Raw genomic sequence first — 17,794 nt, 5'->3', positions numbered from 1 at the left:
ATAATCTGTGCTATAACATCCTAGTGATGAAACTAGATGAAACTAGATTTCTTGTTCAAACATTCTTGCAAACATGCACTCTAGCCAGAGCTGAATTGTATTTGAATACTGCAGTTTCAAATTCAAAGCAATTTGTTCAAAAAAAAGAGTCATGTACAATGACTGTCAATTACATTGTGGAGTAAAACCAAATGAAACCAAAAAACTATGCCATTCCTCAAATTTTCTGAAAAATAAAAGGGTGTACATGCTGCCTGAAAAGAGAGTAAGTACATAATGGCATATTTGGAATGGCATCTTGTGCACAGGTATCATAAATTATTTATTTGCTTTGGATCTCCGCTCTGAGAACAGCAAGACAGCAAAGCCCTCAGCTCTTCCTAAGCATGCACTGGGCACGAGCACCTAGGTAGCAATGAACTTAAGTCAGAGGCAACTCATTCAGACTCTAGGGTTTGTGCTGGATTAGACTCCTAAGGTATTGTGGTGTTCTGATCCTCCAATTTTCCTTTGAAATTTGGTTTGAACTGCTGGTTACAGAATCTGAAAAACTTGCTGAAGACACGTCTTTTCCAGGTTGTGAAAGGTTATGAATCCATAACCAAGGATCTGAAGACAAATATAATCAATGAAACTGAAATTGCCTTCACTAAATGTAACTATTTAAGTTGAGAGAAATGCTAAAGAAATTAAATAAAGGAAAAAAAAAAAAAAAAGAAACTGGACTAACTATGCTGCTTTGATACATTGTCTGGCATGTGTATTGATAGTGTTGCAGAAACCACTTCAAAACATGCAAGTACTACATAGAAACCAAGAACTTGTATTAATGGTGGCACAGAACAATCAGCAATTCACTGTTTTGGTCTGTAAATACCAGGCTCTGGGCTGAGAAAGGACAAAGTTAACAGCAATACAGTAATGCAATTACTCAGTATACACATATATTTTGAAATACAAACGTTCAGTTTCAAATCACAAAGTAATTTAATTTTCTCACTTGTAAAGTTACACTGTGGCACCACAAGAATGTACAATTCTTTCATTATTCTTCACTATGCTCTTGAGAGATTCCCTTCATTCTTCTTTGTGCTCGAAAAGATCAGATATTTATAGATGTTTTTTCAAGTAAGCCCACAGAGTTGGGAGAAGAGCAACATCAAAGCAGAACAAAGCCAGAAAGTTCTTCATAAAAAACTGCTTTCTGCATAGCTTCAAGAACTAAACAAAACAAAATATCACACCCCCAACTGGTGTGAATGCTGAACTTTCTGAAATAAAACTATTAAAGCATTTATGTCAAAACTTATGCTTCAAAGTTTCAAGCAGCTTGGTAAGAAATGACCTCTCCTGTGAAATGCATGTTTTCTGACTCCTGTGATTTTACTATTAAAAGACTCCTGTTGTTTGGACAAGGTGCACTGAAGACACTCTTGACACACAAGGGTTCTGTTGGTTGTGGACACACTGCTCAAGCTAAGTCATACACTTTTGTTTCTCCTTCTAGGTTCAGAAAATAAGGGACCCAGAACTGGATATATGAAGTCACAGGAGGAGCAAAATACAAGATCTGTCTCAAACGCACACAAAAGATGTAACAACAGCAATGGGAAAGTAGGTGGTTATGTAAAGGGGGGAAAAAAATCTGATACTGTGGAAAAAAAATTACAAAGATTTTAGTTATGAACTGCTTTTTACTTCTGGAAAAAAAAGCAAACAAACAAACAAAAAAAAAACACACACAAGAAACAGAAGACCCCCTTGATAAGCAACGGTAATACACAAGAAGAACACAGTTCCTAACATTAAAAACAAAAAACAAAACAAAACAAAACAAAAAATAAACAAACAAAAAACAACATTTGAGTGAAGTTTCAAAATTCACCTCTAAGACTTTGTCTTCACAGAGATCTAAGATAATCTATAGCAGCACATAATGTTAGTAATGGTGACTGGAGAGATTTGCTGTCTACCAACAAACCAAAACAATAAACACACAGAATCTAGGTTTCTGTTTGTTTTTCTGACTGCGCAGCACACTGGATATAGAGAATTACAGATTTGTGTTTCCAAACAAAACAGATGCCTACCATCATCACGGCCAGACTGAAAACTGCTGCCTCTTTTCAATGAAGCAGTTTGACTGAGGTGGCCAATTGGAGATGGACGCATGTCACTGTCCAGGTCTAACATTGGGCTGTGGATCAATGAGGTGCCTATGGAGGGGGAAAAAGAGTAGTAATAATGATTTTGCACATCAATTGACATGAAAATGCATATGGATTCAGAATTAGTTTGGAAGTGATACAAGACTAAAGTTATCTATCAAAAACATTCTTAATCTTATTTAGACTGTTTGTTCATCCACACAAATGCTATTCAAAAACACGGCTATTGACACCCACAACAAACCCAAAACCACTCATCACGTGAAAAATGTTCTTTGGTCTGTATTTCTCAGCTTTTACAATTAAGACCCTACAATTATTTGCTTGAAAGCCATGGATAAATATGTATTTATACCATTAATGACGTGACACACACTGGCATATGACTGAATATACTTTTCAACTGCAAAGGCTTCTTGTGTCTCCAACTGAAGCAGTAAAGGGCAGAGTATTCTACTACTTCTTAGATGCTTGACCTACACAGAATTCAGGTAGTAAGAATCCACCCATCGTGAAGCAGGTGAACTAATTGCTCCATATTCCTGTGCATGTCTATAAATCACACCCTACGTACACATAGTTCAAAACACAGAATATATTTTGCAAAGAACCAGTTACTGTTTTCAAATAATTATATTTTCTTTGAGTGTTTGTCCCTATGTAGATCACTATAAGCAAGCCCTAAACAATGATCTAACTTGGTGGAGATGTGTACTTTGGGTCTAATAAACGTTCTGGAAAACAATTTCATAATGAGAAGACCATGACGATTTTTTATTTCTGTTTTTAAATATACTAAAGCGCTGCTGGTATTTCTCTTGAAGTCTACAATGATGGTTTATGCATCTCACTTTACAGATATATTTCTGAAAGTAACCACCAAAAAGGGTATCAGCACTGGCCAAGTGAGCTGTAACACATCTGAACTTGAATTAATCACAATTCATAAGGAATTTTGTAGTGAGAATCTCGGAGTTTGAGTTTATATTGCTTGATCTTTTCCATCAATACCTGCATTCACTTAAAATAACAGGAAAGCCACACAGTAAGAGCACTAATTCTAACATGACTGTATACAGGAACAAGAGTAACACAAAATAAAAAGGACTTGAAGTATGTTTCTTCTGAATTTATGTTTCTGTCAGACCAGTGTTGTAGTAAAGATACACCTAGTCACTTTACTTCAACAGCCAGGATTTAAAGAACAATATTAAACACTGTGAAAATCACTGCAAACTTCCAATAGATGACAGCATTGTTTTTTGCTTCTTTTTGAAAATAGTTTTTCCTCACATAATTTTTAATGGCTTTTAAACAGATTTTCCTGCGGCCTCAAGGAGGCACTGTCTTTACAGAGCTGTCAGTTCCCTGCTTCATGTTACTACCGTTCACACTATAAAATACCTAAATAAATACATGTAGATCTATTTGCTACATAGTGAAAAACTGCAATGGATACATTGTGTTAATTGACTATATTTGACCTGCATTATGAATATGTTGACTATTCAACTTCTACACCACTTATTAAAACTGGCTTATATTTATTACACCTTGAAAATTAATGAATTTTCAGCTATACGGAATCTGCTGCAATGGGCAAGTAGCACCATGGTCAATTTCTACTATAAGTTGATTTGGGAAAAGACTTCTCCCTCTGAATTAACTAAAAATACGAGAAAGGAAAAAAAATAAAGCTATCAGAAGTTTTTAGAGTAGGTATGGATGCTACAAATAGTTAATTATGAACATGTACTATGCAACTGCCCATATAACAGAGATCTGTTTAAGGTCACATATCTTCTGCATTCAGGAATTAAATGCCTTTGACTTTTAAAACATATCTTAAATGTTGTAAATTTGCAATAATTAACTTGTGTGAAAACATTCCTTCCAGCAACCGTGCAGAAAAAAGTAAAACAATGTCTTTTTTGATTAAAAAAAAAAAAAAAAAAAAGATATGAGATGCATTTGGTACCTTGCAGAGATTCTACTCAAAATAAAAAGAAAATTGCATAAAAGGTTTTAAGAACTTTTACGTGTCTCCCATAGTTCTTTGGTTTCCACAAAAAATTGTCTCTGAGATTCATATCTGCCTTTTATTTGGTTGAAAATAAATACACGCCCAAAAATACAAATCAGAACTGTCAGGCATTGCTAGTTAAAAAGCACATATATTTCATACATAAAAATAAAAATGCTATTTCCACAAAAACTACATTTAGAAAAAGGCATGATACACCAAAATTTCCCTCTTTGATGTCTTCGTGTAGGAGTTATGCTCTCACCCTTCAAACACCTTGTTAATATGGGGAATTTCTTGTAAACAGATGGTATCTAAAAATGACAGTGCCAATTAAACCTCAGAATTAAGAAAAACAGACACACTTACCAAAACATCTTAATGTGAATTAGTTCAATTAAAGCCATTTGCCTGAGGTAGCTGAAAAGCTAAAAATTCTGTATTGCTGATGATATACTAACCCCACGTCGTCCAAATGGTTTATATATTCACCAGTAACAGAAAACACGTAAAGAATACTCTCTTGTTCCACCAGAAAAACCACATCATCAGTTTGCAGCCGTACCAGGAAAAGAAAGTTTAACATGAACTAATTTCTTAATTGGTTGTCTAGCATTACAAGCAAGTATAACACAGCAGCAGGGAACTACAACAGCACATATACCCTCAGGACTAATAAACATCTGGATTACATTAGCAATGCTGATCTTGCTTGCAGCCGACCAGAAGATAGCGCTTGAAGACTGCATACTAATGCATATATCTTGTGTTAAAAAAAAAAAAAAAGAGAAAAAAAAAAGAAAAGAAAAAAAAGAAAGAAAAAAAAAGGAGTAAACTTAACAAACAATTTTTCTCCCATCCCAATTCATTCCCTCCCTGGAGCCATGAGCTTAATTTTAGCAGCATAATGTAATACAATGAATTAATATTAGTATGAACTGTAGACAATAATATTTATAAAACTAAATAAACTACCAAAATAATAATTTACTGCTTATTCATTATCTGATTTTATACTATTTCTACATTCTTAGATCCTGAATATCACATAGCAAAAATCTCAATTTTTTAAGAAATTAACTTTCTACCTTGCTAACAGTTTTTTAGATATTGTATAAGCAAACGGTACGAAAAATAGATTCCTGGCAGACATCCGTTTTTTAACAAACGTACTGCATCTTTGAAGTCACACAAATATTTTTTTCCCCCAAAATACAGCATTTACATGGAACATATCTGTCAGTGACTACAGTGCCAAGTGTATATTTAACCAAGGAAACACAGGAAAAATAAATGTACTACATTCTCCACTTCTACCTCGTCATGACAAGTAAGTACAAGAAGTATAATTAAATCCTTCTTACATTTACAACTGTGAAATCATGAGATCAAACAAGTTTTGAGGACCTTAATAATTGCTTTAATTTTTTCTTTTTAAAATATTTTATTGGGTTTCAACTTTTTGCACATATATTTTAAAGGTATGCAGAAAAAAATTGAGGTTATTCAGATACCGTGTGAAATACAAACAATGCAGTGTCTTTTTTTGCAGACCTCCCTGTCCTAGTGAAGTAAGATATCACCACAATAAGGATTTTAATAAAAAACAATACAAGCACGCTGCTTTTTGAGGTCATTTACTTTATTTGGGTTTTCACTTTTCTCCAAATTTATCAGCACTAGAGTTGCTATAGGGTACATATATGCCTATAGTATTTATGGCTGATGTACATACACTTTGACTCCAGCTTTTGTGCACATCATTGTCTGCATGCTCGTGGCACGTAGCACGTTGCAGCCCCAGTGTAAAAGATGACTAGCGTGAAATTTGCTTAAAATACGATTTTTCCATGATCAACGATTTAAGCTTTTAAAAGCAGCTCGACGTTTGTATTTCAAACCCATTACAAAACCGAGTGCAAGACCCATCCTTTGTGCCACAGCCCTGCTTGCTGTGTCCCCCTGCCTCCTAGCGGAGTGAGGCTCCTGGCGGGCGTCAGGCCCACCTCACCTCCCGGCTGCCACCAGGCCTCGGCCGCAGCTCTGTCAGCCTGTCTCAGCGTTAATGTCCCGCTGAAGCTTTATAAAAGGCTTTTTGCAAAAGATACCGAGTGACCTGAGGATAACGCAGGCCTGGTGTTTTTTGCAGCGACAAAGAAAAATGTTTACAAGTGGCCAGCCTCGGGCTGAGTAGTTTTTCAGTGTGATCCCCCATGGCAAGTCAAACGCCAGTCATTACACAGACTAAATGCACAACCAGGGCATGTATATGAGCATGAGGGGGAAAGAAAACGACTGTACAGATGTGCAACCAGGTGAATACAGTCACTGTATTCTTTCATCCATTATGTATCTCGCAGCGAATTTTCTCACAGGCTACAATGGCGAGGGAGCGCTGATCTATAGCCTCCGGACGCTCTGAAGGGCGGCAGACTTCCTTACCACCCTTAAACACCTTTGAACATTTTTTCCTGCGCACAGCGGGCCCTTGTCCTGTGCTACAGCCTGACCACCCACTGTTGCTTGTTGACCAAACACACGGTGCCTGGAGCCTGCACTGACACGACCAGGATAAGATTCCTTTCAAGGACGCCGCAGAGAGAATTTCAATTTGTCTGGGCAAAAAAAAAAAAAAAAAAAAAAAAAAAAAAAAAAATAGGCAAGCAGAAGAAATTACCTAAAAATTAACCTGCTCAGCAAATGAATGATTGCATTTTATTCTTTTGCTTGAGTACTCTTTTTGTTCTAACTTTACATAAACATTTATTTGGAATCTGACAGGTTTAAAAGATCAACACGAAAATGGGTTGTATTTCTAGCAAAGAGATGAGTGCTAAAGATTAAAATTGCTGCACTTTAGGGAAAGCACATTTTCTGAATACATTTTCAAATGTACTCCCCCCTCACCCCTCCTAACTTAAGGTCAGTCTTTGTTATCCTAAATGTATAATGAAATGATTTCTTTGGTTTACCACAAAAAAGGCAATTGGGCCTACTCTTATTTTGAGTGGTGTTCTAAGTATTTCACATCACAATCTACGGGTAAGCCTTACTGTCAGTTCTGCAGGCCAAAAAGCACTGAAGCAAAAGCCAAATACTCCAAGTTCGGCACATAAACAAAAATGATGTCATTTTACTAGCGTGAGCTCCAGCGGACACTGAGATCTTCAGCAACTTTGAGATCAGTCCACTTCCACTAAGTATCCTGCATAGTGATTTAAAAGACTCAGGAAGACACTGAGGTAAAATTCAAGCCACAAAGAGTTTCTTTTATCTTCAGTAATACCGGTCCTTCTCAGTTTTGATTTTATACTACCTGTGCCTCTTTTTAATCACGGTATTTACTGTCTGTGGGATGGATTCTTATGTAAAATTTTATTTTTATTCAAACAATGCCCCCTCCATTTCCCAACAAGAGTCTAAACATCAGCAAAGTTACAGATACAGGTGGTTAAAGGAAAACAAATCCAGCGTCAAATTTTGTACTGATTAATTTTTTTTTTCAATTAATAACCCATTAAGGGTTTGCTTGACGACTGCTGTCAAGAGAGTATTTCTGCTACGGACAGGGGATGTGGTTTAGACATGAAATGGTTCCCAGCTGTAAGAAGTCTTCTTCCAGATGTACAGTAAGCAAAGGCAATGGAAGAGAACCAGCTGCTAGGATAACAAATTGAAAAGGCCCTTTTGACACAAGCCTTGCTGGCCTGTCTGATCTAACAAAGATAGATCATTCATTGCAAGGTGAACAGAATCTCAGTGTGGCACAGAAGACAGACCAATGTGGTCTAAGTAACCGTCTCTCTCCTTCATGCTATACACAGCTGCTGTTAATCTAGCACAAAATTTTTTTATTTTTTTTTTATGATATCTGCACCATATTCTGAGTGCTGCAAAGACTATTTTTTTAGCAGTTTGAACTGCTGAAACTGACTGAACTAGTATACTTGTGTATTGAGAACTGTCTCCATCTTGGGAACGTTAAGAGGCTGTATATTTTGCAGCCAGAAGGGTTGCAGAAAGATCACACCACCACTTCATTAGTGTTTCCATTTACAATTTCAATTTCTAGAAGGTATTAACAGATAGCTTATTTGCACTAATATTACTTATATCTCAAAAAGGCCTGTTAGAAGATGTTTAGTCACTTTTAAGATAACTTGATTGAAGTCCCTATGCATTTTAGCTCATAGCATCATGAAAACTGCCTAGCAAATTCAAAGTCTAAGCAATAACCACTGGCCACACAGAAAATAGTCTTAATCACCATAGCTTCTTTCCCCAATAGTTACATTGCTTAATTCGTTTTGGCTACCTGCCCAGTGCCACAGGCAAATTTTAAACTAAACCTCATTTATTTACATTTATTTTCATGTCATTTTACGTCACTATATCCCCCATGTTTCCTGTACTCCAAGTCTGGGAAGCAGAAACCATACTTAAAAATCTAAAATTATGTCCTAATAGTAGGGGAATTATCAAGTAAAGTTAAAAAATACAAATATTTAAAAGTTTTAGTTGAAGGAAACAGCATAGCATCCAGAAAGCAGGTCCAAAAGCCTCCAGACTTCTTCAAATTCTGAGTTCAAAGTTCAGAAGAATCAACTCAGACTAGCCAATACAAGGCACAAAATACCAGCACAATGAAGTTTGTCATTCAGGTATTGTTTACGAAACATTTTAGAAATACTACTTTGACTGAGCATAGTGCTTTTCTATGTTAAATTTTATATTCATAGTAATCAAAAATATTTTTCCTGTCCTAGTCTCACACATTTCTATCTCCCTAACATGTATCTACATACTAAATAACAGCAGCAAACTAGCTTTACCTACTTTAGGTCCTTCCAGTGGGCAGCAATAGCATTTTGCAGTCAGAGCTATAAATAGAATCTATTGGTGCTTCAGGAAATTACTTCATGACCATAAAAAAATAAGTTTCAAAAACAATAAAAGAGCACAAAAGTGTCTATTCCATTAGTAAAAGACAGATATTAAATACAGAACAAAAAGTTAATAAATCTGTTTATTTCCAAGCATCACAACATTGTAGAGGTAGAGCACAAGGCAGCTGCAGATGGGTCCCGTGTCCATAGGGGCATCTTTTATGAAAGACTCTGAGTATCAGAGAAGTGGGAGGATGGCTTTATGAAAGGACACTACCATTCAAGTTTTCTGATCTGAGCATCCCCTGTACTGCCTAATGCTTCCATGATGGCTTTGACTATGCTGTTGAGTCTCTCTCTCTGTCCTGGCTTCTCATACGTCTGAGCAGAAGAAATTTTAATCTGCTGTCATAGATGCATATTCGCTCTTTCCTTTCAACTTATGGGCTTGGATCTCAACAGTTTCTCATCTTCTGTCCTAGGTTAAAGGCTGGACTAGATGATCTTAGAGGTCTTTTCCTACCTAAATGATTCTAGGACTCTATGATTCTGCCTGCATTATTTACCTCACAAATGAGAAGGTCAGTTATGGTTATACAGCGTAAGAGAGCTAGGATGAAAGCAAAGTTGTGAAAGTAACAACTGCCGTATCGGAGTATGTAAAGAAGTCCACATAACTTGAGACTAATCAGCAAACCAGTAGGGTTTAAGACTGAGAGGAAATGGTATGTTAATACACATACATAGATATTCCTCAAGGGAAATTAAATTCTCTCCAAAATGCTAGCACTGCCATAAAGGAGTTTGTACACAGGACTTTATAAAATTCAAATCCTACTTGCACCCTTTGAAATGAACACAACCAAATAGCTAATGATAAGATTGCTGTATGCTTTACAATTAATAATTGCCTATTTAAATCAGAGAAGACATCTGATTGAATAATTCGCTGTTGGTAGTTAACTGTCTTTAAGACACACTGCCAAATCATCTGCCAAAGTTTAGTACAGCCTGACACACCTTTCAATTTTTGGAAATAATATTAATACAAGCAGGATTAACTGAAAACAGATAGTACTCGAAACACAAAGAACTTCTGCTAACCACAGAAACACAGTCCAAGAGCGAACTCCAAGACTATTACAGCACTGTAAATTTGCCACATATTTCAAGCTCCATCAGAGTTTGTACTATACTGTGATATTTTGCAGTTCTTTGGACATACAACTGCAGAGTATTTTTACAAAAAGGAGCTAATCTCTAATAATAGTAAAGCACTGAGGCTATTCTATTCTTGTTTTACTTTACATATGGAAGTGCTGCTGAGTGTGAAGGATTCACACTTAGATATAAAAATAAAATATATGTGTATGAAAATATATCTCTAATTTGTGGTTCTGTGATAGCACTTTCAATCACCTCTGCATGTACATTAGTTAACTACACTCTTCAAATATGCTTCAGATAGTCTTGAAAGTACAGCCACTTACAATGTTAACCTTCTCTTCCCAAATGCATCATGGCCCCACAAACAAATTACATGTATTTGAGGATGCTTGGTTTTTGACAATTAGCTACAAACCTTCTGAGCAGGAATGTCAGTAGAGTTTTTACCAAAAACTTTTCCAGATAAGAAAAGCAAAGTTTTTTTTGGTCTAATTCCAAATCCATTTCACATAGTAAAAAAATGGATCACGTTTAACAACTCAGAGCTCTAATGTGCTTTGAGAACTACTAAATCATCAGCAAAATACTTTTGCACAAACTCAGTTGAAAGTTGAAAAATACGTGCACAAATGCATAAATAGATACAATCTGCTATAAAGATTTAAGTTAACTACACTCAAGTGTTTTGAGTCAGTCAGTTTGAAGCCACAGATTCACGGTCTGCAGAAAAACGGCTAATGATTGCCAGAAACTGTTGGTATATTCAAGGTGGAATTGTAATCTCTGTTTGTATAATCTAGCATATGCCATCTGCTAGAAACAATACATATTATCTCTGTTAAAAAGAGAAACCTAGAAAAACATCTAATGCACTTTCAAGAGACTATCAGCATTATGACCTACCTCTTCCTCCAAACATTTGATACGCAAAATCTTTTCTGGAAGAATGTTTCAAACTCCAGTTTGAAAATTTATTACTATTCTCTCTTAAAAATACCCTCTGAAACTATGAACATAGAAACAACATTTCTGACTTCAGGTTGATTTGATTTCTCAAAATCATGCGTAACTAATTTGATATCTGAGTGAAAAAGCACACTTTTCCTGTCAGAAAAGCATACATCAAAGAAAGTATATTAAAATAAATTCCATGTCTCTGATCACAATCAGCACTGTTCTGCTTGGCAGTTAATACCAATTCTGAGTTTTCTCTTTGCCTTCTCCCATCTGGTGTATGCTAAAATTAAAGATGTATGGAAATGAGAAACTAAGTTTAGCAACTTTTGCCCAACTAGATACTAAATGGGGAATTCCATCAACCAGGATCAATACTTGAGTATTTTACAGACTGTGCAAAAATTGTATCAACAAGGACCATATAAAAGAAAAAAGAAAGCTATTTAAATTAGATTGGCTCTTTTTAATGGAAGTCATAATATATCACCACTTTTTTCATGCAAATATTAACCATTCATACATGCATTTACTGGGCAGTCAAGTTATGTAAATTCCTCCTTCTGTCAGCCAAACAAAGCTGTTAACATAAAAAGTCCCTTTGATATTAAGGCTGAGGTAAGCAGAATCGTTGCAAGAAAAACATCACATTGGTTGAGATTTTCAAGACAAGCCAAGGAATTTAGGCTCATTTTCAATATTTTACTGGAGCACGCATATCAAAATTATACAGACCAGTACAACAAAAAACTCTCAAGGATTTAATGTCTTTATGATCCTATTTTTCTTGCTGAGAAGCTGAGAGATGGCATTTTGCAGTGGAAAAGAGAAAAAGAAAGCTTAGAATCATTAATGGCAGCTGTTTTTTTCAAGCTGGTGTTGCCCTTGACAGGTGTGTTGCAAGGTAGGGTATCTCAATTTTCTGGGGAGCACAGGAGATGGGGAGGTTATGGAAATGTTCTGAATTTTGACCAAGAGGCCAAGAAACCAACCTGGCATTCCAACTCATCCCATAGCACTCAATAAAGTGTTGTAGAACAAAGATGGTCTGCGCATGCTAACAGCTAAAACTTATTGTCATACGTGAAGCACCATGTGAACCCTACACCTGTTGCCGCAACCTCTGCTAAAGAAGAAAATTTAAGCATCCTGCAGCAACTTCACAGCACTTATCTGCAGCAGTTTTTACTCAGTAAAATTCTTGTGCCTTCTCATAAGAAAACACCTTACTTGGTTTGGGATACACACACAGCAACACTGAACATGGGTGTTACCCAGAAGCCAAGAGAAGTTAGGTGCCAATATATCTACTCATTTCAGAAATATCAGCAATCCTGCTAAGACTCCTTGAGAAACAAGACACTACTTGTCATTTTCTAATACAGTTTTCAGATTTTACTAGAAATGACAGGCCAATAGCTTTCCACCTATGCCCTTTTGAAAATACGTTGATGCGATAGATTATGTTTACCAGTAGCTAAGTTGCTGCTACACCTGAAAGCAATACCTATGAGGGTGCATTTCTTCAGGGAGTAATACTGGCAAAAACATACAGGACACAAATAAGTATTTGTATAGTTCTTAATACAACATGGACAAATGGGATATTTAGCCAGTCTCACAGGTCTGTGCATCATTCACAGCATATCAAGAAATTACAATTTATTCCACTATACCCTTATGTCCTGCATATTCATACACTACCAGCATACCCTGTGAAATGAAATCGAAATAGACTCAAACAATCTAAATTTAATGTGGCCTCCAAGACATATTTCTAGAGGACAGTAAACTTCAGATATATGATTGAAATTCAATGCTTTTCCCATGTAAAGAGCTTAAAAGTTCTAAGTTAAACAAAAATAAAATTCCAATTGCTGTTTTGTTTTCATAAGAATAAAGAAAACAATACATTTCAGTATTCAATGCTGTAAAAAACTACCAAAATTAAATGGAGAAAAGTATCATTTTTACACTAAATCTTGTCAAATAAAAGGCAATGCCAAATTCCTAAGTGTCAAACATATATATGTATATACAACAAAAAATATATCCTTGCCTTTTTGTTCTTTAACATAGTTCTCCTTGCAGTTGTGCATGAGCTTTAGAATCCACTGATGTTGAGCACCAATGCACTGCCAAGCAGGGTCCCCAGGCGCATGAAGATCAGAAAGATATCTGTAAAACCCAGTCCAAAAATCACAGTTCTGACTTGACACACTGAAGGCCTCATTAAAACAGACCAAAGATGTACCACAAAATATATATATATATTAAAATCATTTTAAAAATTCAAGAAGAATAGTTAAGATACCCTCATACCCAATGCAAACACAAACTTTGCATTCTTCCTTCCTAATTTACTGAAGCAAAAGTCAGTTTAAAAAAAAGTGTAATAATAAACAAAAAACACACATATATCACATATATATAACACATTAACATTTATTTTCTGTTTAGCCTCTAGAAACGTACCCTGGAAATCAAGCTCTTTATCTGCCAAAATTGCAAATAGTACTTCATGTTTTACATGAAATCTGTGATGGCATATCAAGCACATGAAATATGATATTTTTCTTCCCACTTTAAAAGTCCCAATCGTGTCATCATGCAACTGTAACAGGCAAATGCAGATGGAATTAATTTTTAGTGGTTCATTAATTTTAGCACAGGCATGCACAAGTGAATGTAAACTAAGCTCCTGTTTTGTTTCTTTTTGCTTGTTTTTATTTGTTTTGCATTAGGATGCGCACACAGTTCTTAAAATTTAATTTATATGTATATATTTATTATTCCATCTATACATAGGGTAATGAAAAAAATGAACAGATTGCCCTGAGAGGTGGTGGAGTCTCCCTTCTTGGAGATTTTCAAAAAAGGAGGTGGTCCTGGGCATCCTGCTCCTTGTAGTCCCACTTGAGCAGGAGGGTTGGACCAGGTGACCTCCAGAGGTCCCTTCCCACCTCAACCCTTCTATGATTCTCTGAGTGGGGCTTTCAATTAGTGAAAGTAAAAAAAAAACATGTCTTTGGGGAGGAAGGAGTATTGGAAGCCAACTGCTGTGATTCCTAAGAGAACAAAAAAGCATAGTCTAATGTACAGGATTCATGACTACATGACAATGGTACTCTCAAAAGAAAATTTTCATAAAGCAGTAGCTTCTCTACTATTTAACGTGCTCCATTATGCTCTTTGTTTAGAGACATGGGACAAATTCAAAAATTCAAGGTGTTCAAGATGAAGTATGCTGATTTATTATCTTAAGATGTACAGGGAGGGCATGTCCAAGTCTTTCACAAAAGCTATTTTACTACAATATGCCTAATGCTAGTTAGGACTGCATTGCTAAATTCTGTCTTCCTTGAGAACTGTCTGCAGTACACGAACAAGCAAAAACTGTCAAAGTAGGATTGGTGGGATGGATGAGAACATTACACAACCAACCATTTTGACAGGGTGATATTTATAAATTATGAGCTCAAGTTTTACCTCAGCATTCAGGGGACTTTTAGTATTTGTTTAGACACAAAATTGAAAAAAAATTAATTCTGCTGGTCTTGAAAAAAATACGCCCCCTTGCCTGTTAAGTGATATGGTAAAGTTTCTGAGCAGTATAAATTATTATCAGTGTAAAGAATGTAATAAAATAAGGGGAAAATGTGAATTTGGGAAAATATGAATTGAAGCTTAATTATAAAGACTGAATACATACATTAAATATCTGAGTGGGGAGAGTATGGTATTTCAAATCCTGCTCTGTCTTAAGACATTGGAGACATACAAAACAAACATATCAAGGAAGATAAAAAACTCTTAAAAGTAGCAGTTCCTATGCAAATCATTTTACAGTTAGGATTTTATTAATTTCCACTTAACTGAAGTGCTCTGAAGAAAGCTTTCTTTGCACCTCTCCTCCAGGAATTTTACACTAGTATTAACCACATCAGCATACCTAGACTAGTGAAATTCATTTAATGGATTTGTATGTCGGACTTTTGTTAATTCTTTATCACAAAATTATTCCAGATTTGTGCAATCCTGCTCTCCTTCATGATACTATTCTACATGTGGAATACATCTGTCACTTACATTAACAGTCTGTTTTAATGTAGAAAGGGATAATCTTAGGGATTCAACCTACCTCAAGGTAAGGGGTTGGAAAAAAAAAAAAGCAACAAAAAATGAACAACCACCACCACAATCAAACACCCACAAAAATGCAAACATATACAACTCTGATTCTTCCGAGGAATCTTTAGAAGAGTTCATAAGACTTGGCCTAGATAAAGAAGTTCTTCTTTAAGGTTTTCAAGACTGAAATAGAAAGAAGGAAATAGCAATGTCTTCTTCAAGAGACATGCTTAACTACTCACCTTAAAATGAAATCTTAGTAAATATGCAATATTTACATGGCTTCCAGAAGAATGAGAAGCACTCTACATAATTGTACATTCTTCACATAAACTAACATAAATTAAATGGACCTAAGACTCCAAGGCTGTAGTTTGTCCTGTGCAACTTGGTCTGGTGAGCATACAAAACATCAAAGACCTCACACAGGTGTCAGAGTTTTTAGAATGTCCCACACAGACCATTTGGTCTACATCTTTAAAGATAACTGAAAAAAGCACTAAGTACATTAAGAAACACTAGGAGTCCTACTAACATCTGAGACTCAAAAGCCTTCAAAGTAAAGCTGTCATACGTTTCAGAGCACTCTCAAGTCTGGCTCCAAAGAATATAAAAAGCAGGCTCAGGTCTATGGTATAAGAAGGTCCAACCAACTCATGTTAGTATTCCTTCAACAGGCTTTGACATAAGCCTCAGTAATGACAGAAAACAGAGGAATTCCAATGAAAACCGGGAATCTGGTATATGTTCATTAAATGTAAAGGAAATTATTATTTAGAATGAATAGTAAAATAGCCAAAACCAAATTTAAACAAAAGTCTGGATTAAAACCTTTCTACTATCTGAATCAAGATGATTCCATTTCAACACCAAGTCAAGCCGAAATAAATGACAAGTTCATGAGCAATCTGTAAATGATCATTTCAGATGTAACTTGCAATATCATGGTTTAGAGGAAGCAACAACTTTAAACGTAACAAAGACTTTTAAAAATGATATTCAAACCACTCAATAAATAATCAAGTACCAATGTAATGCTATTATTTATATATTCACAAAGCTGCCACTTGCAGTTTTCCAATCAGTATATAAACTACCATAAAAATAGTCACTCTCCTATTCAGGAAACAGTTTAAAATACAAATCTAACACCATATGTCTGAAAAAGACAGTAATCAAATGATTACCTTATATAACGTTTCTGATCATGCAATGTTGATGGAGTTTCAAGGAGTTTATCTAACAGAAGTTCTCTTAAAGCTTCAATTCTGGTTTCAACTTCAGCATAATCTATGAGTGGGGAGAGGAAATAAATCCAGTGTGTGTCTTCAGCAGTAATATGAACTTAAAATCACATTATTTTTCTAGGACATCAATCACTTCTGAACTTATTATGGAAATCAGTTATTCATTTTATAACAAGCACCTGAAAATTTCATACACAACAGTGCGACAAAAAAGATTGGACTCTAAAATCTTTCCAATAATATACCATCCAGAAATAGCCAAAGCCATATTTTTAGTTACCATAACTGTTTTTTAAAAATGTCCATTAATACCTGGTCTTAATAAATAAATGAAACGCGCTGTGATTTCACATTTTGAAGAATATACCTTTCTTAAAAATCTTGCCACACATATTGCTTACAGTAATTGCTTCTACAAATCTGTAATTTTTATGGATTAAAATCCACATAAACCTCTTTAAAATACTGTATGTTTTTTAGCCTTTAAGTTAAAAAAAAAAAAAAAACACAACAGGAAAAAAAATAAATAGAAGCTAATAATAGAATACATCTTACATTTTTTGAATACTTGAACCTCTGTCTTTCCAAAGAGTGACTTGGCTTTTTCGTAGTCATTAATAACCACATCATAATCACCCTTAAAAACAACAACAACAAAACAACAATAAACATTTTTATTTCTGAAGAAAATGTAACTGAGTAATTTCAGCAAAAAGAAAAGTATTTTTAAAGAATTATACCTTCTGGATATTTCTTTCAATATTCAAAGGAAGGTTGAAAAGAAATTTAAAACGTTGAAGAACATTAAGTGCATTTCTTGTTGAATCTGCTTTATCTTTACGGCCCAGCACCTCTTGGAATAAGGTATCTGCTGTGTTACTGGCTCCTATTTTAAAAAGGATAAATAAGAAAAAGTAGAGTAAGTAATCAGTTCAAACTGAATACAAATTTTCCTCATTTTAATGAATGGCATGGTCATCCAAATTTGTTAGAGCAAATGAGTAATTATTGCTAAGTTTTTATTCAGTTTTTGTTCAACAGTTTTAACATTTTACAACTGATGAAATACTATTTCAAAGTGAACCACTTAGCATTTTAATGTGGTAAGACCCCTGTGCAATTAAAACAATCACTATTTCCTATTTCAAATGCTTAACTTCGCTGCAGATATTTTATAGTTTGCTTTGGCTCCAAATCTACATTTTACAACTAAATTAT

At 35.1% G+C, this 17,794-nt stretch overlaps 1 protein-coding gene across 2 annotated transcripts in view; it reads right to left on the bottom strand.

Moving 5' to 3' along the window:
• Positions 1–17,794, bottom strand: part of EXOC2 (exocyst complex component 2) — a 132,338-nt gene that overhangs the window by 65,121 nt on the left and 49,423 nt on the right. For both annotated transcript variants that reach the window (XM_082753103.1, XM_082753104.1), the window contains exons 8-12: positions 17,317–17,462; positions 17,132–17,213; positions 16,517–16,619; positions 13,258–13,376; positions 2,091–2,216 (exon numbers count right to left, since the gene is read on the bottom strand). In XM_082753103.1, the coding sequence (XP_082609229.1) occupies positions 2,091–2,216; positions 13,258–13,376; positions 16,517–16,619; positions 17,132–17,213; positions 17,317–17,462 (576 nt within the window). The remainder of the gene's footprint in view (positions 1–2,090; positions 2,217–13,257; positions 13,377–16,516; positions 16,620–17,131; positions 17,214–17,316; positions 17,463–17,794) is intronic.

Source organism: Aythya marila (genome assembly GCF_965140915.1).
Source record: "Aythya marila genome assembly, chromosome: 2".
Taxonomy (NCBI): domain Eukaryota; kingdom Metazoa; phylum Chordata; class Aves; order Anseriformes; family Anatidae; genus Aythya; species Aythya marila.
Note: the sequence above shows the minus strand (reverse complement) of the source record. Positions and strands in the feature narration are given on the sequence as shown.